This window comes from Manis pentadactyla, chromosome 9 (genome assembly GCF_030020395.1).
Source record: "Manis pentadactyla isolate mManPen7 chromosome 9, mManPen7.hap1, whole genome shotgun sequence".
NCBI lineage: Eukaryota > Metazoa > Chordata > Mammalia > Pholidota > Manidae > Manis > Manis pentadactyla.
The window spans coordinates 89,876,566-89,902,972 of NC_080027.1; the positions used below are offsets into that span (position 1 = coordinate 89,876,566).

A 26,407-nucleotide genomic window follows, 5' to 3' on the forward strand; every position below is an offset into this window, starting at 1 on the left:
CAGCTGCGTTTTTAGTGATGGCTACTTTAGCCTCCTCCTTGTTCACTGTAGGGCCATAAACCTTGACCAAGCATAGTAGTAGAAAAAGGCTAGAAAGAGGGGCTTGAAGACGATGAATTTTGACTCCTAATTTTATTATTCAATTTTTCTTTTCTATTTAAAGTAGTCTTCAGTGGCTGGAAAGCCTGGCCTCCCAAGACCAGAGTCAGTTGGAGCTGGTTGTTGTCGGAAGGGAAATGGGCTGGGGAAATGGGCTGGGCAGGGAGACCCCGCTCTGCTGGTGGTCCTGGGTGGAGAAGACGAACTGCACTTCACAGAGCCTGGGGTGTAGTGGGAAGGGGATGAGGCAGGAGCAGCAAGCTGGGGAGATGGAACCCACCTCAGTCCCCAGCTTCATTCTCTTCTAATGTTTCCCCACTGGTGGCATTCTCTGCAGTCTTGGAGGCCTATATTCATGGAAAGGAGGAGGAGACTTGTCACCCTAATTCTGTAGGTCAGGGCTGACAACAGCAGAGGTAAAGATGTACAGAAATCTATACCCCCACCTCAACCCTGAATGGTAGAAAAAAGAGGGATCAGGTTCACCCTATTGAAGAGGGATCAACATAACACACCTTCTTTTTTTTCTTTTTCTGGGTTTTTCGACTTGCAGAACTCTGGAGAAGGGCCTGGAAAGTAGGAGAAAGAAGGAAAACAAATTCTGAGGAATGTGGAGGAAGCAAAGTGTTCTTCTCAGTATTGTAGTTTTTAGGACTTTGCTGACATTTAGTCCTCACTTCTAAGACAGGTGCCACGTTGCTCACTACATTCCATCCCACACTAACCTTTAGCTCTGCATCCTGGACCTCCATCTCAGACTTGTAAAGGTCAGGCTCAAAGGGGCCACTGGTTATGCGCATGGGGCCATTGGGCATGAGTAGAACTGTAAATTTAAACTGGGCAACAAATTCACCTATGGGAGAAAAGTGTTTGATGAAAAGCCCTCGTCATACCCTTTTCTGTAAGCTTTAGGCATGAGGGGCTGTGATCTGGCTCCAAAGTGAGATTTGTCCTGGAACTCACCCTCCTTCTCATAGAGAACACTAAACGGCTGCAGCAGTTCATGTTTGGCGCACTCCACCACCCCCATCCGGGCTTTCTTCTCATCTTCAAATGCCCTGGAGGTAGGGCAAGTCAAATTAAGGTATTCTTAACTCCCTGCCATGTCTTATATTTTGCTCATGCTTTTAAACAGCTCCTACCCTCAGGCGAAACCAGGCTTTAGGATTGCCCCATACCTTCAGTGAGAGGGAGACAGGGAGGGAGAAAAGGGGGGCATGCAGGCTGGGCTACAAGTCTAGGCAGGTGGGGAGTGAGAGGGCGGGGATGGTGGGGAGGAGAGTGTTCCTGGGTGTGTGGTCTCAGTCAGACTGGTTCCATTTCTAGCTAAGTGCAGCAGTACCTTAAGGTAAAGGGCATGGCATCAAAACGCCTTTCCACCTCACTAAAGAAGGCACGTGAAGTTTTCATTTTCAGGCCATACTGTTTAGAAGGGTCTCGTTTGTAAATGGTGGTTCTCTGTCCTGCATCCTTCGCCTTAAAGAGTAAGTTAGGTCACATTTGGTCTGGTGCTGCTGAAACACACTCTCAGTCACCATTCTCTGCCAGCCCTAGGGGATTCTCCTCACCTTGCCCTCTCCTGAGCTGACGAGAACATCCACAGCATATACTTCATGTACCTCAAACTCAGCTTTTTCGTGGTCCTTCCTAAAAGGAATAGAAAGGAAAGCATAAACAGCAATAAGTAGTGCCTGTAGTTTGGAGTAGAAGGTGGACTAGATTAGGCTGAGAATGGAAGAAAAAGTTCAAGACTACTACAGTATGGTGGAAGGTGAAGGGTGGGACTGGCACCTACTTCTGCTGGTCTGTGGGATTCTGGATAATGGTTTTCTCTCCATCAATGACATGCTGCTTTAATTGGTGTGACAGCATACCTGTAGACAGGACAAAGACTATCGTACCAGCCTTCTAGACTCCCAAAAGGTTTCCAAATCTACCCACCCAAGCAGTCTGATGGACCAGGCAATGAGAGGAAAGTGCATAGCTATGGAAACACACGGTACTGAGGTTTTGGCTTAGACTGTTGGATGGATCCTCAAGGGAGCAAAATCCTCAATTCTACTAAACCACTCAGACTGTCAATCTTGTTTATATGAGGTCTCACCTTCTATTGGCGTGCAATTAAATGAGTGGGCAACTTTATTCCAGGCTTCTGTCACTTGTGTGTTCTATAAGTACAAGACCAAATAAAAGGTAAGATACCAGGGGCTGGTAAGTAATCTACCATGAGAGTAAGCACAAAAGAGCTAAGAGTCCACACATTCTCCATCAAGTGCAACGAATATCACTTGTCTTTCATGACACAGCCCTGCCTCCTTACAACCTAAGGACACCTCACATGCACACATCATTTTATAAAGCGCTTTCACAAAGATGGCCAACTAGACAGTTCTGGAAAATAAGCATGGCAGATCCATATCCCAATCCAGAAGATGAGAAAACTGATGCCCAGAAAGGATTTGCTCAGGGTTTTAAACCAGCGAACTGAAAACCCAGCTTCTTCTGACAGTAAGTACAGTGTTCGTTCCACCATTCCTACCTGTTGAGAGGGGACAGCAAACTCTTCCTCTTCTCCCCTCTTTCAAACACAATCTGATCCTCACCTAAGCTATATTTCTTAGAAAGTAAAGTAACTAGGCACACCTGACATTGTTACGCTATGTACTAGGTCTGTGATAATCACTTTACATGGATCACCTCAACCATCACAGAACCCTTCTCATAAGGCAAAATTTTATTTTTTGCCATTTTACAGATGAGAAAATTTAAACTCAAAAAAGTTATAGGGTAAGAACCTAGGAAGTCTGATGTCACAGCTATAGAACATCCACTGTTCTTGGAAAGGACACCACCACTATCCAGTGAAGGAAACACAGTAGTATATAAATAATAAAAATAACAAAAATGCAATTAAAAACAGCTATCACAAGTGCTTACTAAGTGCCAGGTGCTGTTCAAAGTGCTTTATAACAGCTCTAGGAAGTAGGCATCATTGTGAAGAAACTAAGAGGTTTAAGTAATAAATGATGCAATTAAATAACAATGTGGATGAAATAAATGATTAAAAGCATGAAGAACAAGAGAGCACAGAGAAAAAAACAGATGTTTTAAGTATTGAACAGGTCTCTGGAAATTCTGAGTGTTAGAGAAATGTCTCTATTGATAGTCTAATATGCTAAACTGAATTAATTCATGAGAAGCTTATGATTCCTGGGTTTCCTAATATTGTCTTGCAAGGTACAGAACTGACTTTTGGTGTCTCTTGGTATTATTATAATTTCTGTATAAAACAAAACAAAACAAATATATAAAAAAATATAAAGCTTTTATATTTGTGTTTTATTGTAAGCTACTGACATCAAGTTATTTTGGGGAAAGATGTGTACCTTGGACATGAGAGAGGAAGGGTCTCTACAGACTCCATGAGGAAGGGACATATATCCCCATACACCCAGCAGAGGACTCTCTATGGTAGGCACTCAGAGTTAACTGCTTTTTACTATTAAGCTCTTCAGTTCCTGCCTCTTTCAGAAATCCCAACCTAAGATATAACTACTTTGAAAAGCTGGAGAAGATGGTAGTTCATTATGGAATAGCTACAGATACTTAAAGCATATTTGGCTCTATTAAGCTTTGGAGTTGGACTAAACAGCTTACCTGGTTTCCAGGTTTGACCAGGCGTAAAGCAGCTTCAGCACAAAGGTGAGCTGCCTTAATGACATCTGCTTTCCGCCCTGTTACTTGGGTCCCCTGTAGGTAAGGAAATGTAATCAGTGTTTTCCAAGAAAGCTCTTTAACTCAGGCATCCTTATGCAAGGCTGGCAATGAACAGGAGAGAAAACATCTTTCTCCTTTTATTTCTCTAGACTTTCAAAGTTTATGTGTTGGCACAGAATGGGGTAAGAAGCAGGCAACAGTGCACTTTCCCGAACTCCACAGTGTGAACAAAGTTCACAGGAGACCACCTACCTGAGCTACACCAACCACAAAAGTGTGGGCAACATTAGCGATAAAGCCATCCACATGAACCCCAAGGTCACTGAAAGGCAAGAACAGAGCACAGCATTAGCAACTGGCACTATGCAAAGCTTAGGAAAAAGACAAGTCCTGTAAGTGGTGTAAACTTACATTTTTACCAAGTCACCTTCCTTGAGAATATAGTCCTGGTCACTCTTCAAGGGGGAGAAGTGACATACACAGTTATTTACCGAAATGCTGGTGGGAAAGGCAATACCTGTAAAGAGACAACCATCAGCCTAAATGCCTTGCTCTCTTTCTCTTGCACAGTCCTGCTGCCCTTCAGAATAATGGGAGGATTTTCTTCAGGGTCTTGCTTAAGTTTAATCCATTTGGATGGGGTAAGAAAATGCTGTATCCCACCTGCCATTCCAAATTTCCAAATGTCTCAACCAGAGCTGGGGTGGGGGCTGCATCATTACAATTAAACAAACCGACTGAATAAAGGTCAAACTTGGGAAATAAGTGGGGGATTGTTTTGTTTTTGTTTTTTACCTTTCTTCATTTCTTTTTCTTTCTTGAAAATTTTCCCTGTCTCTTCCATGATTATGGCATCACCTTTCTCACAAAGGCTCAGGACTGACACACCTGAGCAGGATGCTTCCACCACAGACCGAAGTACCCCTGGGGACAGAATACCACAATGTCAACCCTGCAAATGTTGTCAAAGTTACCAACCACACAATACCTAGATGAGTTTCTATTTTTACTATTCTCTAGTGCCATTGCCCTAAAGCTGAAGGAGGAAATGTACCTACCTATAATCTCTAAATTTCTACCTTGCTTTTCCAAAAATAAAAATGTCAACATTCCCTTCGCCCTGCTTTACATAATGTGACAGCTGGGTATATACAGATTGTCTCCCTGAGCAATAGAGACTTGCCAAAGTGCTACCAGTGGTGTGGAAGGGCGGAACTATCAACTTCAAGGGGGTTCTCACCAAGGTATCCCATATACATGCAAAGCAGACTAGAGAAACTTTATAGGCGTCAGGGAAACAGGAAGGTAGATATAGAAACGCTGACTTGGAAGTTGATGCATTAGTTAAATGCTACCTTCTTCCCTTCTTAGATACTCCAATTAGGTGTTAAGGAGTCTCAACTTATGTAGATTTATTTCCTCATAAACAGGTGGATAAGCCAAAGCGACTTTATCTGAGGTCCTTGGGCTTCAGCAGGCTTATGGCGTACAGCTTTTAGCAGATTATTGGTCTGTGATCCAAGAGCTACAAACCAGTATCTGGGATCGGTGCCTCAGAAGTTACAAATTGCAAGAGGAAAAGCTATTTTTACTCTGATTCAAACCACTTTATGAAGCACTGTTGTGCCCCTGGACACCCTCGACACAGCCCACCCTGAACTTCAGCTTTGATTTTTGTGACCTAAGTTCTGGTGATTCTTCGGAAGCCTAAAAAACTCAGGTTTTCAGCCACAGGCAAAAAGGCAACCTCAACACCTATCTTCACTGTCAAACCACTTAAACGCCCAAAGACATGCATTTTCTGTCCCCCTTAACTGGATTTTTAAATTGCAGAGAGACATCTGACTAGAGTGGCAGGAGACTGCTGAGAAAGCCGGAGCACAGTCCTGAGAAGGCCGTCGCCTAAAATCGGTGCCCCCTTTCCAGCACTTTTCACGAGTTCGCCTCGTTGGGGTGAGGAGGGCCTCAGAACACCCCTGGAGTTGTCAGGCCCCTGAGAACAATCACATTTGGCGGCTCACTAAGGCTAGGGGCACGGACTGGACGGAGGCAGTGACGAAAAACTTTAAAAGCCAGAATATATCCAAGAGTTGTGGTAGGGGCTCCAGGGGTGTCCTCCAACGGTCCCTGAACTGGCCCAACAATGGAAGGGGGCCCCCACCAGGGAAGGAGCGAAGTAAAGGAAAGACTCCAGCAAAGCACGTGGTAGGGAAGCTAGCGTCAGGGACGGTGGCGGAGAAAGGGGGCCTGCGATCTGCATGGGGTCCCGGCAATCCGTGCGGGCTTGGCTGCGGACGCCAGAGACCACGACACAACGGGCGCTCCCGTCGCCAACAGCTGGACGCTTCCTTTTCGAGGCGGCCTCGCCGCTGCCAGAACCAAAGGAGGCAGGATCCGGACCTAAGGGTGAGGGACATCACTGCGCCCTGCCTCCCTACCAACGGCCCGGGGTCCCAGCCCGCGAGCCGCGCTCTGCAGGGTCTCGAGCCCTCAGCCCCAGACTCCGGCCCGGGCCTGGCCGCTCAGGTCCTGGGCGCGACACCTAATCTTCCCAGCACGCCACCCCCCGGCGGGCAGTCGCGCTCCCTCAGCAGCCCACTCCGCGCGACACGACCGCACCTCTCCGGTCGCTTGGACCGGCCCAGCGCCGTCTCCCTTGCCTCTCCCCCTCAGCCTCGCCCTCCGGACCGAGGCCGCACTCACGGTTGGCGATGTCGCCCCCCATCTTATACTTGGTCACGACCAGGTCCTCGGCAATAGTCTGCTCCTGCTGCTCGTCCTCGCCCGACATCTTCCCGCCGCCACCACCCCCGCAGCCTCGTTCCCCTAAGCCGCCGCCTCTGCCTCCCTTCCCGGCCGCACGGTGCGGCCAGAGCCCCTAGTCCGCGAGGAGAGCGCGAGTGAACGCGCACAGGCACGGGAGCAGCGGACAGGCGAGGGCGCGAGGCGGTGCGCGGGCGGCGGCGCAGGGCACGCCGGGACAGCGAGTCCTAACCCCTGTCCGCTGCGCGCGCTCTCAGGCCTGGCGGACCACGACTCCCAGCTGCCTCCGCGGCCCTGGATCCGGCGCTGGGGCCGTGCCTCCGGGGCCCGCACGTCCGGGTCGCGGGCAAGCCGGGAAGGTTCAGGTCTGGCGGGAAGGCGGAGCCGCTGGGGAGCGAGGGCCTTTCCTTTCGCGGAAAGACCACCTGCCCCTGCAGCTCCGAGCGAAAACCTGCGCTACCGTGGGGCGGGACCGCGGAAGCGGCGCTGCAGGGTGGGCCCGGGCGGGTGGGGAGCGGCCGCGATGGCGGCGAGGTGGCCGGGCGCGCCCTTCCTCGGCCAGCCTAGCCAGTTCCCGCAGTCCTCCGGCGCTAAAAGAACCGGAAAGGCAGAGCGGGCGTGGAGGAGACCGAGTGCTGGGAGCCGGGCCCACCCGGTAGCGGACTGCGCAGGGGTTACTCACTTAGCCTGCGAGCCGCAGGTCGGACTCCGCAGGAGCCGGCACGAGCGCTCCGAGGGGGGGCTCTGGTGGCACGCACCTCAGGGGAGCGTCCAAGACTGAGGGTTCTCAAAGTGGGGGGTTTCAGTATGCCCCCTGCTGAGGGAACCCCATCTGGAGGCTTACTAGACTTGCCAAACGTTTTGTTACTCCCTGTTGGTTGCCCTGTAGCTTCCTAGTAAAACTACTAAACGAAAAGGGCTGTGTGCTATGCTGGTCTTACGGGAAAACAAGAAGTGGAGCTCAAAAAGCTGCGTGGCACAGAGGACTGTCAAGAGACAGAAGGCAGCATGTGGTGGTAACTATCCCACTGCTGAGGAGCAGAACAAAGGGGTGGCTTATCCACAAGGTTTTCCTCATTTGATAGACAGTAAGCTGAGAAACCTTGGCATTTTTATTCAGACATGTATAAAAACAAAGCAAAAAAACTTCAGTGATACAACAGATACCCGCGTTTCCCATCCAAGGGGACAGGTCTGAAGCTGAGTCTTCTTTCTACCCCAACTGGAAGCTTCCCACTACTGGATGGGAATAGCTCCAAGTGACTCTTGGGACCCTTGTCAATCTGTCCCTTGGGTAAGAAGTGGAGATCACTCATAGCACATGTAGGTTGTGGTTTACACAAGTCATCCAGTTATTTTTCTTCTGACCACTCCCTTCCCCCCACTTCCTGAGAAGTCCAGGGTTTTGGAGGAGGCTGTGGTCATTAGGGTTACACTTGATTCCATGCAAAAACGGGACAATGCCCCTGAGTAAGGTTCTTGAGTTACAACAGCAGTTTGCCTTGAAACCTTACAGTAAGACTACATATTTTGCAAGTTTTTGAATCCTGAATCTACCTCTTAATTTACTTAATCTCTTTAAGGCTCAGTTCCCTTATTTGTAAAATGGGATAATACCTAGTTCACAAATTTGTTGTAAGGATTGAGATAATGTAGGTAAAGTTTAGCATGAAGCCTAGCACATAGTGGATGCTCAATTAATAGTAATCTTATCTTCTCCTAACCTCTTTATTCCACAAGATTTTAAGCTTTCCATTCTTTCCAGAGGTTAAGAATCACAAGCCAAAATTTTACTTTCCCTTGCCAGGTCTCCCCTTTCCTCTTCACTAGGAGTCTGATGGGAAACAAAGGTACACTTTAAAGCCTACAATGTACAAATCAGTCTGAGAGAAAGGATGTGGAGAGTGACCTTTCATATATCAGGGATTTCCCCTGAGGAAGCTGAGGAATGGGATTGGACAGCTCACAAAAGGGGAAGCTCCTTTCCTGGGGTTGGGAAGAGAAGAAAGTGCGCTGCTGGCTACATAACAGGAGAATATCTGTGTCAGAAGTGTTTAAAAGCCTCCAAAGGTTGCATGGAGTTGTCTAGGACTAGGGGGAAACTGGGCTAAGACCCGGAAGGGAGAGGGACTAGGGAGAAGAGGGGTACCCTCTAGAAACACTAGCTGCCATCAGATGCTCCCTGAGTACTTCAGAGTGCAGGGGTTATGTTCTCTGGGCATTGGCCTTGGGGAAAAGCCTGCTATGCCAGTAATCTGGGTTATCAAAGGCAGAGTCAGTGGCTTCTAAACTACGTAGAGTTTTGAGGCGGGCATAATGGACATGGTGAGCATGGTGTCCAGGCCCCTGGAAAGCTCTCATCTCTTCATAACCTTGCTCAGCTGCCGGGCAGGCCCCCATGGCTGTATAATCCCCCCCAGGACCTCCTCCACCATGTCGCTGATTCATATATTCATAGTCCTCATCTGGAGCTGTGTCAGCAGTGGGCATGATGGGCCCAGGGTTGAGTGGGCAACTCTGTGTGCTGCCTAGGGAGGCACTGAGGTCTGATCCCACATCCATGTATTCATAACCCAGCTCCTCAAGGGAACTTGGCCTTGGAGGACAAGGAGGGCTGCGCCTTTTCCTCCGGTTCATGTATTCATACTCATCTTCATCCTCTTCTTCAGTACCCAGAACAGAACTGAGGCCCACTGAAGAAAGGGTACCTTCCCGGGAGGAGGGAGTACCTGGAAGTTGAGGAGAGAGGCTAAGTATGAGGAGAATGTCTCTGTAATAGGCAGTGGGGATTGGGGGAGAGCGAGGGAAAAAGGAAGAGGGGGATGTTAGAGGAGACAGGATTAGAAGGAGCCCGGAGAAAGAGAGAGAAGATCTGAGGAGAGCCCCAGAGAGAGCCAGGCACCTTTGTGGTGTGGGTCAGGCATCACGTAGCCATTCCCATCCTCGTCCTCTAACCCTGGTGGGGACAGTGGGGTGATAGGAGTAAGCAGGCTATGGCGCTGGGAATGATAGGCACTGTCTCCATGTGGCCTCGGGCTCCGGCTCTGGCTTCTACACATTGACACCTTCTCCTGCAGCTCAGCCTGAGAATCTGTCACATGGCCCTCTGACGACTCTGATGCCAGGCGTCCCCGTGACACTGGATGCAGAGAGGCTGGATGGGGGCACCCACTACCTCCACAGACTGCAGAATCCTGAGGAGGGAAATAATAACACAGAGGTATAGAGAGAGACAAGGACATAAAAGGTGTTTGTTTAAGAGGCCATGGGGGTTGTTCAATGCCTTTTTTGTAGGACACGATTAAACCTCACAGGTTTCCAAAGTCTCCCACACTACCCCTTGCAAATCCTAAGACCCTGCCACCCAGCCACTCACAGCCTTTAGAGACAGACCTTACCTGGGAAGCCTCTCCAAGATTACTCTGGTTCATAGGCATGTAACCAGATGATGGATTTAAAAGGCTCTGGCTCTATGATGAAGAGTGAAAAAGGTTTAGATTAAAGGAGAAATCTCACCATGGGGGCCTCTGAGCAGTCAATCTGGGCAGCTGTAGGGCTCATCAGGGTACAGGTGTGCAGATGGCTCAGGGTTTCAAAGTCTTGGGTAACTAACCGGAAAGTGCCTTACTCCCCGTGGCTGACTCAGTGTTCCAACTGGCAGGCTGAGAGCAGAGCCTAATGTGGTTGCCAGGTTGTCTTCCTCTGCCTCCAAGTCCAGGTCTAGGTCTAGTTCTGGATCTAGCTCTGCCTCCTCCAGTTCCTTGTTTGTCAGCGCAGAGGGCTCCGCCCCAGGGGGAATTCCGGACCTGCTCTCTCTCTATAGGGCAGGTGATTGTTAAGGTAGATCCTGGGTCAGCCAAGTCTCCTGTTCCTAAAATCTCCTTGACATCTTCTAATCCCTACTCACCTTTATGACCAGATACCGCGGTGGGTCTCGGGCCATCCTGGTGAACTCATTGGCTAGTTCTTTAAAGGTTGGGCGAATGTTCTCATCAATCATCCAACCTGGGGGTAAGATACAGGAAGTAGGGCAGTGAGAGGGGAGTAGGGGAGGGACAGAAGTCACTTATAAATGGCTGGGGTCATCAGGTAACTCACATTTGACCATAACCATGTAGACGTCAATGGTACAGATCTGGGGCTGTGCCAACCGCTCCCCCTTCTCCAGCAGGTCTGGGACTTGAGCTAGTCGCAGCCCTGCATAGGGCTCTGCCCCGAAGGTCATCAGCTCCCAAACCGTCACACCTGGTATAGGAAGACATGACTAGCTGATGGCAAAAGTAGACAAGGCATGAAGACGAAGAGAAGAAGAACTTTATCTGATGCAAGGATCCAAAGGGTTTAAATTCTAGAAGGGGTCTCAACAGGCCACTTTGGAAGCTGGGCCAGTGATGATATAGAGGGCACCCAGATGGACTGACCGTAGCTCCAGACGTCACTCTGATGTGTGTATTTCCCAAAGTGGATACTCTCGAGGGCCATCCACTTAATTGGAGTCTGGGGGATTAAAGACAAAGGTGTCACCAGTTGATTGCCACACATTTTCTTAGGATTCCCAAACCCCAAGTTTTCTATCATTCTTTTCTCTTTGGTCTCTGAACTTATGTTCCTGGCATCTCCCAGTTCCTCTTGAACTCACCATGCAGCAACTGACTGCTGCTGAAAGAGGCCACTGACTGCTCCCTCTCCCCATGCTTTGCTCCACCCCTGCCTCCTTACCCGGCCCTCACATCATCTCACCCTGGCCTCACTGTGTAGTAGCTGCTTATCATCTGGGGGCAGCAGGTCAGCCACCCCAAAATCTGCCACCTGAACTTGACTAGGCGACTTCAGTAGCACATTTCGGGCAGCCAGGTTCCTATGCACCATGCCATGCTCCTCAAGGTAGTACATACCCTATAGGAGAAGGAAGTATTCTCATGGTTGGGGAAGCTGGACCTTGAGATCCAGAATCACCAAAAACCCTAAAGGCACCTCTCAGAACTTCAACCTTCCCAGCCCCTCCCTGCCAGCCCCCAGCCAGACAAGCTCCATCACAGAACTTCTCCATGTTCCACGTACCTTGGCAATCTGTACTCCCCAGTTGAGTAGAAGCTGTGGCCCCAGGGCCCCACGGTGTTGTCTCACATGATCCAGCAGAGAACCCAGAGGCAAGTACTGAGTGACAAGCTTCAGAGATGACCCTGGACACAGTCCTAGCAGCCGCACGATGTGGGCATGGTCTAGGCTGCCAATAGCCAGCATATGCTAAGAGACACAAGAGGGGTTATCAAGGGAACAAACAGGTACACTATACCCAGACCAGGGCTCCCTAGCATTCAAGGACAGCAGCACAGTGACCTAGTGCCTGCCAACAGGACTGTGCCTCTCCTTACCTAACACTGGCACCTCTCCTCGGGCATACGGAAGACCCCTGCTTCACTTACGTCTGTCACATCTTGAAAACGCTGTCGTCCACTCTTATCCTCAATGACTTTAATGCAGACTGGGATCCTGATTGATTCGCCCTCAGGGATCCACACTCCCTGGGAAGTTTGGGGCAGGAGTCAGTCTAAGGTCATTCTCCCCAGGCTAGTTCTTCCCCTAAATCTTTCTCCCCTGCACCCTAGATCCTCTCCCTACCTCCCGAATTTCTGTGGGCCACTCACTTTGTGCACAGTTCCAAAGACACCGGAGCCGAGCACTTTAAGCTTCCTTAGCTCTGTCTCCTTGAAGATTCTGGCCAAGACTTTGTTAGCCTTTTCGCTGGGATCCAGGGGCTCTATGCTCTGAGGAGCAGGTGGGAAGGGGGCACTCAGGAAAACCCACTCCCATGTCCCACTCCTACCCCCTTCTCCACAGGTGGATGCCAAGAGCAGCAAAGCCCAAAGGAGCCGGGAATGGGAAGAGAAACTGTCTTTTGTCTTAGAAAGCACTGCAGGCATATTGGGGAATAACAGACCTGAGGACTGAGGAAGCTATTAGTCTTCATGAGGTCAGGGATCAAGAGGCTTGGGTTTTTGATGGGGCAATGGGGTAGAGCTGGTGACACTATCACCTTGAGTACCACTTTTATACCACTGTCTATACTTTCCGATGCACACGCGCCTGCATTATCCCCCTTCACCCTGTAAGGGTGAACGTTGTACATGCATAACCTGAGGCACAGAGAAGGAAGGGAACTTTCTCAAAGTCATGTGGCAAATCAATGGCAAAATCAAGATAAGAATGCATGTCTCCCACTTCTCTGGCCAGAGTTCTTTCTAGTGGATCATGCTATCTCCTTAAAGAAAGGAATCAAGTCTCTGGGGAAGGAGGAAGCTCAGTGGAAGAGCATACCTTTCAAGGGTGAGCTAGGTACTCACCTCACCCCGCTCCAAGTAGCGCCTCATAGCCCTCTTATTCTGAATCCGGCGCCCACGCCAATAGAGGAAAGTGCCACTCAGGCTCAAGAAAATCATGGCCAATCCTACTACCACTGTTAAAGCCATTGCGAGATGGGTTTTGCTGTGAGATAAAGAAGCCCAGCATTATCCTGAGTCTGTTCCTCCCTTACACATGTCATCTATACCTGTATGAAAGGTATGGTGCACATCTAGAGCAAGAAGTTAACATTCACACACACACATATATCCTTGAGCACTGAAGGAGTTAACCTAAATCTAGACCCCTGAGCATACTGCAAGTTAATTTCAGGACAGGAAAGCCAGAAGTCAGGATTCCCCTTAGGGGATTGTAGATAGAAGAACAGAATGAATAGAGACTCAACTCTTCCCAGCAGGTAACTTCCCTCTCCTGAGCTTCACTCCCAGATACCCCAGCTTTCTAAATCTCCAAGCCCATTATTACCTGATCAGTGCCAGTGTTTGGCCTAAACAGTCTTGCAGCCCAGGTCCCTTACACCTGGAGAAGAAAGTCACCTTCTTAAATGGAGCCTGGGAGACTCCCACTGGAGGCCCCATTCCAACAGCATCAACACACAACCTGTGGGTCCCTATGAGTGTCCCACCCTGGAACCCAAGTCAGAGCCTGGATACAGCCCAAGCCTCTGGCTCGCTCTCCTGAAGGGGCTCCCGAGCTGAGGTGATTCCAGGTTCCCTAACTGTGCTCTGATTTTGCGTAGTTATTACAGTTCCTTGTCCAATCCTTTGCTGCGTAAGCTGGGAGTGATTCTTCAACCACAGTCCCTTTCTTCTTTCTGCTCCCCTCACTCTCCTTTCCTCCTACTTCTGGGCCCTTACTCCTCACCCTGGCCTCCTCCTATCATCCCATCACTGACCCCTGGGTGCAGTTCTCATGGCAGGGCCGGCATTCATTCTGGGCATCTGGATACTTGTAGATGTGGCCCTTCGCACCCAGGACTCCATAGGGGCAGCTGCTCACACAGTGGGGCCCATCTCGGAAGTGGGTACATTGGGCACAAGCATCGGAGCCCTGGGTGCAAGAGAGGTCAGGAAAAATGGGATCCTAAGGTCAGTTCCTACCTCCCAGTGAGAACAACCCAGCCACTTGCAATGCTCCAAGCACAGACCTAGCACCACCTGGCTTCCTGGTGCTGGCCCTGAGATGTGGCCACATCATTTCCTAGGCCCTCCAGCATCATCCCTGCCCTTTGTCCTAGAGACCCTGGTGCTGCTACTGTACCGAGCCATTGCAGGTGACAGTGCCCTCCATGGGCTGGCATTCCGGGTGGCAGGGGAAGCATTCGGCCTCATGGGCGAACTCCCGAGGCTCCCTGTAATGGGATCACTTCTAAGTCCCGATCCCCCAACCACAGGGTTCCCACCAAGGCACATGCTTGTTGTCTGAAGGCTTCCAGGTGCCATCCCAGGACCCAACCCCCACTCATTCTTGACCCCCTCCTTCACTGTACCCATTCAGAAAGTGGCAGTGGGTCACGCAGACACCACCTCGGCTGTAGTTCTGACACGACAGGCACTGACCAGGGCCTGGGCCCCAGCATCCCCCGGAGCACAGTGGGTCACACACTTTGCCTTCTGCCACTGGAAAGGAAGGGGGTGGTTAGGAGTCCAAGGTCTCCTCACAAGCCCTCTCCTGAAGTCCTCCTACCTGCTTCCAGCCTAACATCCCCCTCTCCTGGGCTCCACCCACCCCTGCTCCCCTGCTGGGCGAGCGGGCTCCCAGCCTCTCCTCGCAGCTCCCTCTCCCATCCACCCAGTGCCCATCCCTCACAGCAGTCTCTCCGGGGCCGATTGTGCTTGATGTCTAGTCTCTCTTCTGAAGGCCCCCGCAGCAGCCTGGTCCAGTTCAGAGAATGGTGGTAGCAGAGCTGCCGATTGGCACTTATGTAGATACGCCCTGCACTAATTTCTTTCAAGGATCGGAGGCCCAGTGATGTTATATTCAGGTTCTTCATGATCAGCAATGAGAAGCCCCGGCTGAGGACAAGGAGACAGGATGAGAGGGCAGGAAACAGGGGAACACCTGCTCTGGGCTAGGCAGTCCCCCAAGACGGACGGACCCCTGTTCTTTTGCCTTTTCCCCATCACCTGTCAGATCCTGTGGGCCGGCTGCATGTGACAGTGTCTGTGAGTCACTAGGAAACAGAGTCACTGCCAGGAGGCGCTGCTACATTCACACCCTTTACTCACTTGTACAGGCTTCTGCCCCCAATGGTTGTCAGGTTGGAAAAGACACTGAAGTTATGCATGTGGGGAGGCCAGGACTGGATGTTCAGATATCCTAAGGGGTTAGAGAGGTGTATGAACAGGGGCCTTCTCCCCTTACTCTCCCGCATGTTCTCCCGCCCCGCCCAGGCCACCTGGGACATGATTTCCTCAAGTAGTTAGACCACAGCGTGTACGAGGGGCTCTTCTATTCCCCTCAGAAAGGGTAGCCTCTCCTCCCACTCACCTGTGATCTCCTGTACTGTCCAAAAGACACTGAGCTTCTCAGGGTCCAGGGCAGGGATCTTGTGCCACGGGTCTCTGCAGAGAACAGTAAACACCAGTTAACAAGGTGGATTTGTGACCTACTAGCAATGAGCATGCCTGACCCCAGAACTTAGTTTCTAAATATCATTCTCCACTAAAAGGAAACAGGACTCCTTGGAGAAATGGTAGTAGGGCTGGGAGCCTACAGCATCTTGTGCAAAAAGCTAAGAAAGTGCTCAGAAATGAAGGCTGCAGGCCCAACAAGCACAAGAGCCAGCCTGAGGGGCTCTGATGGCCAGACCAGGGGCAACTGAACACCAAACCAATGACTGTAAAAGATTATAAGCCACTGAATAAAGTACAGATTAAATAAGTAAGTAAATGGGAAGGGAAGACTCTTCTTAACACTAAAATGCTGACAAATAAACACAGAAGGAGTAATGGAATTAGAAAACCATTATCGGACAACTCTCATTATAAGAACTGATTCAGGCGAGATAATTTATTGAAAAGGGAAAAACCTTTACAGTAGAAAAACCTGGCAGACATCATTTTAACCAAGTGATCAGAGATGTCATTACCAGTGATGGTACAAATCAACATCGTGTGCCTCCTGGGTATGATGCGCGGAGAATACATCTGTAGCATTCCTATCAAAATGCTTAACTTGAATTTAAGTATAAGGAAATATCACACAAGCCCAACTAAGGAACATTCTCCCAACTACCTGCCCCGTGCTCATCAACAGGGCCAATCATGAACTGTAACAGATTAGCAACTGAAGAGACATAATAACTGAATGTCATGTATGATCCAGGACATCAATAGGACAATTAGTAAGCTCTGAATAAAGTCTGTAAATTACAGAACATTTGTATCAGTGTTAATTTCCTGGTTCAAACAATTGTATTGTGGTTAGGTAAGAAAATATTCTTGTTTTTAAGTAATATACACTGAAACGTAACTAGGGTAAAAGAGCGTGTCACTCTGTGCATGTGTGAGCGTGTACATTGTGTGGAATGAAAATAGTAGCACATACAGTATAATACTAACATTTGACAGAAATGGGTATAAAGTATATGGGAAATCTTAATACCACTTCTGCAACTCTAGTGCAGACCTAAAATCCTGTCAAAAGAAATAAGGCAAGTGGCCCTACAGTTTCACATGTACACACACACTTTAATGGCTGTCATGTGAATTAGAAAGTCCCTTTGCTCTTTGTGGTTCTGCTTCAAGGAAGTAACTGGAAGTCAGGGGGAGGCAGATTTTTATGTTAAGTTGAAAGAAGAATTTTTGGGGAACTTTAAGGAGACAAAATGTCCCTGTCCCTTGCCACTCAGCTAGATGTCTCTGAGGGGATTGCTCAGGGGTGTCTCTGAGGAGAGTCTAGCCCTGGGTGAGAGACTGAGTTAAGCATTGTCAGATCCTCTGTGACCTCTAAGAGATTTAGATTTCTAATCAGTCCCACATGTAAAGGGTTGAGCCAATGAAATGAATTGTGAAGGGGCGGCTGTGGTGGGGTGCCAGGGAGGGAAAGTAGAACCTCTAACCCATTGAGGCCGGTGATAAGAAAGTCCAGGTTGCCCAGGATCTTGGTGCAGTTCACAAATCCATCGATGTTACTAGAGTCCACAGTCTGGAAGCGGCTCCCAGAGCCTGTGCCCTCACAGGCTGCAAACATAAAAGAGGTACAGTGGGATGGTGCCTGAGTAGTCTCAGGGGAAAGGATGTTTCTTCACCAACTCTTTAGCATTCCCTACTCACCTTTGGGGCACAGCCCCCCACAAGGTTCACACATCTTGAGTCCATTTTTATCTACTTCCATCTTGTCAGGAGGACAGGCCCTGACACAAGATGTTTGATCCACCACGAAGTTATCTAGGAAAGAGGAAGGCACCTTTAGAGATGAGGGAGGAACATTGCCAGCTACCAACTGAACCTGTTCCCTCCTGCTCTGCACTGGATTTGCCCATCCACCCCCTGAGCCTCCTCCAGCGCTGTCCTAGGGGTTATAAAGGCCCTTTGTTCTGTGGCTCCAAGGAGCAGCACTAGGAGCAATTGCTGGACATCCTGGGGAAGCTGATGAGGAAACAGGACTAGGGGTCACTCACTGGGGTGCGTGTATGATCACAACCATTTGCCCTCTATACCCCTATCTACCACCCAACCTGTTCCCTTTGCCTACTAAAATTTTGTCTGAAATCCCGGTTCCACTACCATTGTTCCTTCCTGTCAGACACTTACGGGGACAGCTGGCTACACAAACTCCACCATACTGGTACTTGGTGTGGGGATTGGGTTCCAGCTGGAAAGTTAGCTTGTTGTAAACAAGAGGCTGTGGACACTGGCGTACACAGGCTCCACTGTCATTGAAGAGTCGGCAGGCCTAGGAACGTGGGAGACTCCTAAAACTCATGTTACATGTAGCCCTACCTCCTCTGTAAAGCCCACATCCCCCTTCTGAGCCCAGGCAAAGGCAGTAGAGCACATACAAAGCAGTCCATGTCCTGCGGGCCCAAGCAGCCCCCCGCACACTCATCATGGCAGCACTGGTTGGGGTTGGGCCCAAAGCAGTGGCCATTGCACTGAGGGGCACAGATGGTCTTGGTCACTACGTAGGGGAGAAAGTGGAGCTGTCAGTTCTGCATTCTGAGGCCACTCTCACCCTCTAGCCTTCTAGGCTCTGCCCTGCCCCCAGGGTTAACAAAACAGGCAGTGTGGGCAGGGATATGAAATTTTTAAAGGAAAGTAAACTCACATGTCTGGCAATCTTCTGGTCCAGGACCCCAGCATCGCCCCTTGCAGACCTCATGACAGGGGGGACCTGGTTGGGAAGGAAAGCAACGTGAGGGGCCATCAGGGCAAGAAAGGCTTGCATGACTCAATGGGATGATATCAGCATATAGGCACCCCAGTCCTGGGAAGCGAAGAGCCAGGGCAGTGTCCCTCCTTGCCCTTGCAGAGCAGGGCAGGCTGTCAACAGAGGTGGAGCCACGCCTCCACACCACCCACAGGGCAACTGAAGGGGGAGGTCTGGGACAGATGCCAAGCTCAGGCCTAGTTCAAATCCATGAGCTTGGCTCCTCCTTGGCAAACTGAACCCAGCGGGGATATGTGTGAGTCAGTGGAAGGGAGCAGCAGATTGTCAGGGACAGTGTCAGTCCCCAGTGGTCAGGGTAAGGTAGGTTTCAAGGAGAATGGAGGATGTTATAGTGGAAATAGATGTAGAGTCCAAAGACTTAACATACAGAGATCTTCTGCCCCTTTTCTTGACCCACTGCTTCTGTGGTTTGGATTCTAGGGGAATGAACTACACCCTCCTGGCAGGCTCCTTGGGTCTAAGGCCTGAGGTGTTTGTTCAGTGGGAAGGTGGGGTCAGATCAGGGATGTGAAGATGGCGGGAAAGAAGTCACTCTGGTGATGGGGAGGGGAGCACGGTCATGGCCACTCACAGCTCCTGCCATTGTCCTTCACCACTATCGCAGCGTGTCGGTCCCTCACGATGTCCCTCCAGTCAATTGTATCCATGTGACAAAGTTTGTCGTTCTTCTCAATATAAACGCCCCCTGACAGAATCTCTAAAGTAGCACAGAGAAGTGGCGGGGTTAAGAGCTACGCAGGCCTCCCCCTCCCTCCCCCACTCAGTCCAAAAGGCCACCCTGACTCAGGGGCAGATGGTTATGTCCAATTCAGTCCACCTTGCAGAGAAGGCTAACCTTGTAGGACAGAGGAGGAACCAGGCAGTAAGAAACCCTGTCTCCCCAGACACCTGTCCAGATCCGGTTTAGCCAGTGGGGGAGGGGAAGAGAAAGAAAGAGGGAGGGAGCCTGACTCATGCCCCACCCCTCCACCCCTGTCCCACCTGTGTGTTTTCCAGCCTGACTGGGGGAACTAGGTGGCCAGTGACTGTTAACTCCTATATTCCTCCAGCTAGTGGGGAACTGTGAGGGGGAGGAGGTAGGATTCCCATTCCCAGGGAAGGAGGGACCTCAAGGTACACAGTACTTTGAAGTTAGAGCAGTGGATAACAGATCCAGCTCTAACTCCAGCCCCATCAGGACCCAAGGACCCTCCCTGTGAGGCAGACGCCCCAGCTGCCTATTAGGACCCTGTATTGTTTAAGGAGCAGTGGGCCTTTAAACCAGTAGCTTTTAAGGTGGTATGCACCTGACAGGAGCACAAAGAGTGAGCAGCCTTGCCAAATGTCGCCAAAAAGGCATCTGGCGGCAGATGGCTGAGAGGCAAGACCAGAAGGAACCCGCAGAACTGACCAGTGAGCTGAGTGAGGCGGAGCTGGCGCAGAGCATGGCTGGAGTTGGTGTTATAGTTCAACATGACAAAGATGGCGAACTTCCCATCGTAGACCTGGGTGCCCCGCACCACTCTGAGGTTGGGCAGTGGCAGTGTAGAGAACTCGTTCATGGCCACAAGGACATAGCCCGTCACCTCTCGGATCCACTGTGCCAGAGCAGATGAGTCAGCGAGGACAGCAGGGCAACGGGTCTCAATCCCCTCTCCTTCCCCAGGGCACTAAGGAACTCCTAGCTCCCCTAATCCTTTCTAGTTCCTAGTTTGGGGTAGGGAGTAAACTGGACATGCTACTGTGTCCCCGTGCAGGTGAAGACACACAGCGGGAATCATTAAGGAATTCTAGTATCCTACAGTCTCCTTCCCAGAGTTCCTGGGGCCAGGAGGGCCCCTGCTTGGGGCTCCTCATCTCTCCAGGTACCTCTCTGTCCTCAGGTGCCTCTCTACAGTAGCACCATCCTGCCCCTGTCCCCTTCTCATGACAATCCCCTGGCTGCAGGGACCTCACCATAGGTCCCAGATTCCAGTTATTGTCCCCATCAATCCACAAGGGTAATTGTTAGGAACCTCAACTCCAGCAGAGGGTGGCCCTGCAGAATGAGAGGAGGCTTCTGGGGGAAGGGAGGGGCCTGGGTGAGGCAGGGTCAGGCGTTCTAACCTGCAGGAAAGAGAGGTCAGCACTGTGGCCTGTGAGCACAATCTCCAGATTCCCCATCACCACCTCACACCTCTCGTAGAGCTTGTATAGCGTCTGGTATTGGTTCTCAGCATCACCGGTCACACTCAGCCCATTCAGAGTCCCAGGACACACTGTTTAAAGTGGAGGTAAGAGTGGCAGAGGGCTGCACACAAGTTTTCAGCCCCATTCCCAAGACCACCCTGTGGGCTGCCCTCCTTCAGTTAACATTTCACAGGATGGCAAGGTAGCTGCCTACAAGTGTCACCCCTAGAGACAGATGCAAAGGCCTTGGTTGGACTGAGGGCCTTCACTCCCTCTCCTCAGGATCCCCTCACCATCCCCCTACAAGAAGATGAAAGGGTTTTCTTTTTCCACCAGGGCCTCCTCTGTGCCTCTTTCAGGTATTACTTGGGGTACTAAGGGGTTAATCAAGGAGGATGTAGGGTTTTTTCCCTCTCCTTAGAAAGAAATTAGAAAGGACCACAACTTGGCTACCCTCTTCCCCTTCCCACTCCAGCCAGGGCACTTCTCTACTCCCATCCCGCCTCTATGTCATGGAATAAATATCTCTTTGGGGCTAGCACACAGGCCCTATTGTGTCTACTGAGGGTGGGGGCAGTGCCTGAAGAGCCCAGCCCACAATGAGGCGATTCTGTTTAGGAGGAGGGGGCTGCCCCACTCTGCCCCCAGACACCCTGTCCTCAGCAGCAATTGCCCCCCAGCCTTGAGGCACAGACAAATGACCTCACTAGAGGGGAGAGATGGGGGGTTGTCAATGTGAGCTTTGTCTTTAAAGCCTTAAGATAAGGAGCTGGTTACCTACCCTGGTACCCCTTCCTCAACTCCGGCCTCCCTCCACACTCCCTTCCCCTGTCCCAACACACTCAAGCTCCGTCAGCATCACACTTTCCAGCCCTAACAGTGTTTTTCAGCAAAGACAGAGCAGCCTAGGGGGAAAAGGCAGAAGACTCCCCTCCTTTTACGCCTCCCACCTAATTTCATTGTCAGAATAGATTCATTAACATGCCTCCCAACACAGCAGTCCTCACTGGCAACAGGAGAGCCTAGACTCAGGCACGTGAGGCATGTTAGTCTTGCGGTACATGTTACCTTGTAGGTAAGGCCGGCTCAGGGACTGCAGGAAATCCTGGGCTTCTCCCTTTACTATGGCCTCATGAAAGACTGGGGCAGTAGATCCCACCTGTTCCACTCACCATTCCCCTAGGCCAGAGGCCAGTCAGCTTAGTGGGAGGCAGGGGTGGGACTAGAAGGAGGGGAAGCTGTAAGGCCCAACCCCTCTTTCTAGATACAGCCCTAGTCTGAGCACTTTGAGGACTCCCTTCCCTACCACTCCACATGTGGAAGGGGCTGGACTAGACCCAGCAGATGGGTAAGCAGGCCAGTAGCCCACAGACGAGCCTGGGAACTCCAGGGTCCTTGGGCTGAAAAGAAAGAGACTAGGAAGCTTAGTCATTTCTGAAACAGCCCCACCCAACCCCCTTCCTGGCAGGACACCCCTCTTCCAAGTCAGGGAGACAACCCTTCTCCCCAGATAAGGGAGGAGCCAAGAGTTCTGCACAGGGAAGCAGGGTATGTGTGTGTACATGCATGCACTCGTGACACACATACACAACACGCACACAACTTCCCTGACAGTGGAAATCTATAATGGTTCCGTCCTTGGGTTTCCTTATTTAGGAAGTACTTCAGGTGGCCCCCTCTATCCCACCTGCCCAGGCATGTTTGTGCAGACTCTGTGTCTGTGCCTGGAAGGCTACAGTGTTACAGGCCCCCAGTTCCCTGCCACCCTGAGGGTAAAGTCCACATTACACAAACCTGGAGCAAAGGGCCTGGGTGGGAAGAGTATGGACAACACCACTTAAAGAGGAACCCCACAGCTTGGGGAGGAGGGCTGGGGAGGGTCACAGCAAGAATCTCCAGCCCCTCCTCAACCAGAGGCCTGCTCTCCAATATACCCCACCCCTATCACAGCCAGGACAAAGGGGCTATAGAAGTACCAAGACAGGGCAGGATGCCCAGAGGCTGCAAGGTCCAGATAAAGGGTAAAGAGACCCGACCCTGCCTGCCAACCTCAGCAGTGGCTGGGCTCTGGAACTCCTGGGTTCCTGGTTGCAGATTCCAGTGGTCTGGCTGGGACGGTGATACAGTCACTCTACTCAGTTTCTCCCACTCCAGTCCCCAGACGCCCACCCTCAGCACTCCCTTCCCTTGTCCCAACACACTCAAGCTCCGTCAGCATCACAGTTTTCAGCCCTAAGAGTGTTTTTCAGCAAAGAGCAGCCTGGAGGGAAAAGGCAGAAGACTCCCCTCATTTTAAGCCTCCCACCTAATTTCATTGCCAGAATAGATTCATTAACACACCTCCCAACACAGCAGTCCTCACTGGCAATAGGAGAGTCTAGACTCAGGCACTCCCTCCACCAGCTGGGAGTGTTCACATCCCAAGATCCCTGGTCTAAATTTAGGCCCAGCAACTGTGGGGGAAGCACAGGTGTTTCTTCCACTCCCACTCTGGGGCAGGGGCCCTGGAGATGCCAAACCCCAGGCTGAGGTTAGGGGGAGGGGAGGAGATCAACAGTTTTCCTCCCTCCCAGGCCAGCAACGCCAGCACCACCAGCACCGCTCCTGTGGCCCCCGTCCAAAAGATGTAGCCAAAGGGGTAGGTTCGGATGGCCGCGGGGGCAGGGTGGTGGGAGGAGGAATGGAAGAGTGACCTGGCTGGTCCAGACTCCTAGAGACAGAAGCATACTATAAGCAGAAGGGAGGTGGAGAAGCTAGAGCCAGAAGTACTCTCCAGGACAGGGGGCTCAGTGGGCAGGAGGGGTGCCCTGTAGCCCTCAGGCTACAGACAGAAAAGACAAAGAGAAATACAGGCTAGAAGTCCTTGACCCTGCAGCTCTGGACCGGGGCCTTGTACATAGTAGATGCTCAATAAATATCAGTTGAATTTATTTGGGTCCTGACAAAGAGAGTTTGGTTAAGTCCGGGACCAGCCAGCTTTATTATTTTGCGGGAACGAGGTCAGTCAACATCTGCATGGCCTCTCACCCTGATGTCACCTGGACTCAGCCCTCTGGTTAACCTTAGCCCTCCCTGGGGCAGGCCCACTCACCGAGAGGAGGTGCCACTCTTGTTTTCCAGCACTGGAGAACAACCCCCTCTAACCCTCCCACAGTTCCGCCCTGTCGGCAAAACAACGAAACTGGAGGTAGCTGGAGCCCGGGAGGGCGGTAGGGGAGCACAGTGAGACCACCCACTCCCTCCGAGATCGCCACCTCCATTTTCCTCGGATCTCCTCACTTTTTCAGAATGGAAGTCCCAGCTCCCCTCCCTGCAGGGCCCTCAGCAGTGCGACCTGTCTCGGCATCTGCCCCACCAGGGAAGCAAATTAAAGAGTGGGCGACACGCTGAGGAGGCAGGAGGGTGGTGGTCTAGGACTCGCGTCCCGTCGGAACCAGCCGAGCACAGGGTCCGGGAACTAGAGCGGAGAACCCGAGCCGGGCGGTCCCGGGCCAGGTGGTCCCAGCCGGCCCTGCCCGCGCTCCAGTCCCTGCCCCGCCCTCCAGAACTCAGCGCACCGGGTTTGGGACCCCAGGTTCCCAGCCGGCCGGTGCTCGCGCGCCGCTTACCTGCCTGAGAGTTGCCCACTTCGGAGCCCCGAGCCAGGCTGAGAAGGAAGCCCAGCACCTGCAGAGCCGCGTTCGTCCTCATGACTCCAGCGGAGGGCCGGGGGAGCCCAGCCGGATCCGGCCCGGGGCACCTGGTCTGGGACATCGAAGCGGAACCACCCGAGCCGTCCAGCGAACTGGCGGCTGTTGCGGAGGGGTGGCCCACTGCGGCGGGGCCGGAGCTGGAGCCGGAGACGGAGCCGGGGCGGGGTGGCAGGAGGGCGTGTCCGTGAGCGCGAGGGCGGAGCGCGCGGCTGAGTCACGGCCGCCCCCTCTGGCGCGCGGCTGCCGCGGAGCCGGCCGCATCCCCGGCGCCCCGGGACCCTGTACACAGCCCGGCACTCGGACGCCGGGCTCAGCCTTCTCTTTCCCCGGGAACCGGACCCAGCGGAGGGGCAGGCCCAACTCCCCGAGATAGGAAAGGTAATGGGGGTGGGGAGAGCGCCCCAACGCCCGCCCCGGGAAGTTGGCCTCGCCCACCAGCCCAGTCACTCAGCTCCCCTAGCCGGTTGGGTCACTTGGGGGGTTTACTTTCTGAATGTGTTTCTCTCCGCGTGTTTTGCGGCGGAGAGTGTTTTTGCCTCACGCTCAGGTCACCTCATTGTCCCTAAACCCCTCTAAACCCATAACTCATCTACCCTACCGCAGAACCCGACCCCGGAGGCCGCGTGAAATTGCACTGTCTCCGGCCGCTTCCTCCTCCAGACCGGCGCCGGCGGCCTCTCCGGGGATTTGGCTGGCGGCGGGGGTGGCCTCCAGTCTGGGAACAGGCCCGAAGCCCGCCTTTTCACTGCCACGCCTGGAGGGGCTCCGCTCCCACACCTGTCGCCGTCCCCTCCGCTGCCCTGCACGGCCGCCTGGGAGAACAGCTGCCTCCGCCCCTCTTCGGAGCTGCGCGCCGTCGGGGCGTCGGGAATCCCCGGAGGCTCGCCGGACGCACCGCAGGCGCGCGCACCTTCCCGGGCTCGCGCTGGAGGAGGAAAGAGGACACGGAGAGGGCACTGACGGCTGTGCCCACAAAGGGCGCGCACCCCGGGATCTCCAGCCCCCTCGGCTGGCCAGAGGCAGTCGGGCGCGCAGCATGGCCTTTCCAACCCTGCAGCGGCTCTCCGGCCAGGGAGCCCAGTTTTTTTCCCAGTTTCAGCCTGAAGGCTTCCAGAACAGCTGCGCCTTGAGTTAAGATTCCACTTCTCGCAGAGCCAAGACTACCGGCCACAACTCTTAAACTTGCTCCGTACTGACGTGCACCCTAGAGGCTCCATTCTCTGCTGGAGGCTTACCTTTGCTCCTGGGCAGGGGCCTTACCCTACCACTTGCGTAACAGTCATAATAGCAATAACGAAACGTTAGCATATGCTTAAATCTACTTCATTTGCAAGCATCTCCTCAACCGTACAGAATGTTTCACTTAACATGAAAATTATGTGGGCTAGGCTACCTCACCATTTTGCAGAACTGGAAATACAGTACTTCTTCAAGGTCATCCACTTGGCCACTATGGATCAGTGGGACTCAGGTTTTTGCCTAGGATTTCTTATGTCACATTGAGACAGGAGCTTCATCTGCTCAAAATCAAACTCCCATCCGACAACTGAACTAAGACCACTTTAAGGGGCCTTTTGCTTTGTTACTCACACTAATGCTCAAGGACCCCCAGTTCTGAAGGGAGAAACCCTACTTAGCTTCTTTGTAAAACAGTTGTATCTATTTATAAGGTGGTGGTTTGGATTTAATGAGGAAAGGCAGTAGAGCTCTTAATTAGTGCTGCGCTCCACCTTTAAGAAGCATTTAATGCTATCTGTATTTATTCCCTTTATCATCAACCCCCCAGCTGGATCCCAAAGTGTGTTTTCTGGCAGCCTCCTTCAATACTGAGAGAAACCTGGTGCTGGATGTCAGGGATAAGCTGACAAGAAAGGGGCTGTCTCTGTTGGGTGCTGCCCTGATTGAATACAGGAAGGAAGGAGGCTTTATTGACCAACGCTTTCTGCAGTTATCCAACATCCCTTTATCTCTCTCCTTACTATTAGCTGATGGCTTTGGTTCTTACTTTACTGTGAAAATTAATCACAAGAAAACATTCTTACCTTCCTACTACCAATCTGGCTATTTTACCTCCATCCTCACTGATATACTCCGATTTCCATCTAGTGATTTGCTGCTTTTTAAGCCAATTGCTGCTCCCCCATGGCTATCCTTCACCCCACTCCTACCCTCCAGTTCTACACCTCAATCCATTCCTTCCTCCTTCTCTCCTGTATTATCCTCTTTCTCAA

At 51.8% G+C, this 26,407-nt stretch overlaps 2 protein-coding genes across 5 annotated transcripts; both read right to left on the bottom strand.

Annotated features, from left to right (window-relative positions):
• Window positions 1-113: 113 nt before the first annotated feature.
• Window positions 114-6,765, bottom strand: PA2G4 (proliferation-associated 2G4). Of its 2 annotated transcripts, XM_057507778.1 has the most exons (14): window positions 6,436-6,765; window positions 4,612-4,740; window positions 4,228-4,333; window positions 4,069-4,138; window positions 3,757-3,849; window positions 2,204-2,267; window positions 1,895-1,973; window positions 1,668-1,746; window positions 1,442-1,575; window positions 1,063-1,157; window positions 825-952; window positions 615-668; window positions 380-446; window positions 114-286 (listed from the first exon to the last, which is right to left on the bottom strand). In XM_057507778.1, the coding sequence occupies exons 1-13, from the start codon at window positions 6,605-6,607 to the stop codon at window positions 381-383; spliced, it is 1,269 nt and encodes a 422-aa protein (XP_057363761.1). In that variant the 5' UTR covers window positions 6,608-6,765; the 3' UTR covers window positions 114-286; window position 380. The 2 variants fall into 2 exon arrangements, with proteins under 2 accessions (XP_057363761.1, XP_036773386.1); XM_036917491.2 differs by having other exon boundaries at window positions 114-446; window positions 6,520-6,761.
• Window positions 6,766-7,672: 907 nt separating this feature from the next.
• ERBB3 (erb-b2 receptor tyrosine kinase 3) lies at window positions 7,673-24,443 on the bottom strand. 3 transcript variants are annotated; one of them, XM_036917487.2, is made up of 28 exons: window positions 24,093-24,443; window positions 20,422-20,573; window positions 19,727-19,913; window positions 18,908-19,033; window positions 18,214-18,279; window positions 17,948-18,066; window positions 17,700-17,841; window positions 17,220-17,333; window positions 17,006-17,126; window positions 15,433-15,506; window positions 15,171-15,261; window positions 14,752-14,957; window positions 14,432-14,561; window positions 14,203-14,293; window positions 13,838-13,992; window positions 13,408-13,461; window positions 12,924-13,065; window positions 12,228-12,347; window positions 12,006-12,104; window positions 11,641-11,826; window positions 11,320-11,475; window positions 11,001-11,076; window positions 10,678-10,824; window positions 10,487-10,584; window positions 10,208-10,396; window positions 9,978-10,049; window positions 9,482-9,773; window positions 7,673-9,308 (listed from the first exon to the last, which is right to left on the bottom strand). In XM_036917487.2, exons 1-28 carry the CDS (start codon window positions 24,235-24,237, stop codon window positions 8,785-8,787), a joined length of 4,074 nt encoding a protein of 1,357 aa, XP_036773382.2. In that variant the 5' UTR covers window positions 24,238-24,443; the 3' UTR covers window positions 7,673-8,784. The 3 variants fall into 3 exon arrangements, with proteins under 3 accessions (XP_036773382.2, XP_057363745.1, XP_057363746.1); XM_057507762.1 differs by having other exon boundaries at window positions 10,193-10,396; XM_057507763.1 differs by lacking the exon at window positions 12,228-12,347 and having other exon boundaries at window positions 10,193-10,396.
• Between the last annotated feature and the right edge of the window lie 1,964 nt (window positions 24,444-26,407).

Bases quoted from the DNA above. Each gene is read 5' to 3' on its own strand.
- PA2G4 (XM_057507778.1), bottom strand. From the start codon at position 6,607: ATGTCGGGCGAGGACGAGCAGCAGGAGCAGACTATTGCCGAGGACCTG. The intron at 1,974-2,203 runs GTGAGACCTCAT...TCCTGTCTACAG, and splicing joins TAATTGCACGCCAATAGAAG to GTATGCTGTCACACCAATTA. The intron at 1,747-1,894 runs GTAGGTGCCAGT...TATTCCTTTTAG, and splicing joins AATCCCACAGACCAGCAGAA to GAAGGACCACGAAAAAGCTG.
- ERBB3 (XM_057507762.1), bottom strand. From the start codon at position 24,237: ATGTCCCAGACCAGGTGCCCCGGGCCGGATCCGGCTGGGCTCCCCCGG. The intron at 14,958-15,170 runs GTGAGTAAAGGG...CCTTGTCCTCAG, and splicing joins GGGGGCAGAAGCCTGTACAA to CCGGGGCTTCTCATTGCTGA. The intron at 13,462-13,837 runs GTCAGTGATGGG...TTTCTTCTCCAG, and splicing joins CATGAGAACTGCACCCAGGG to GTGTAAGGGACCTGGGCTGC.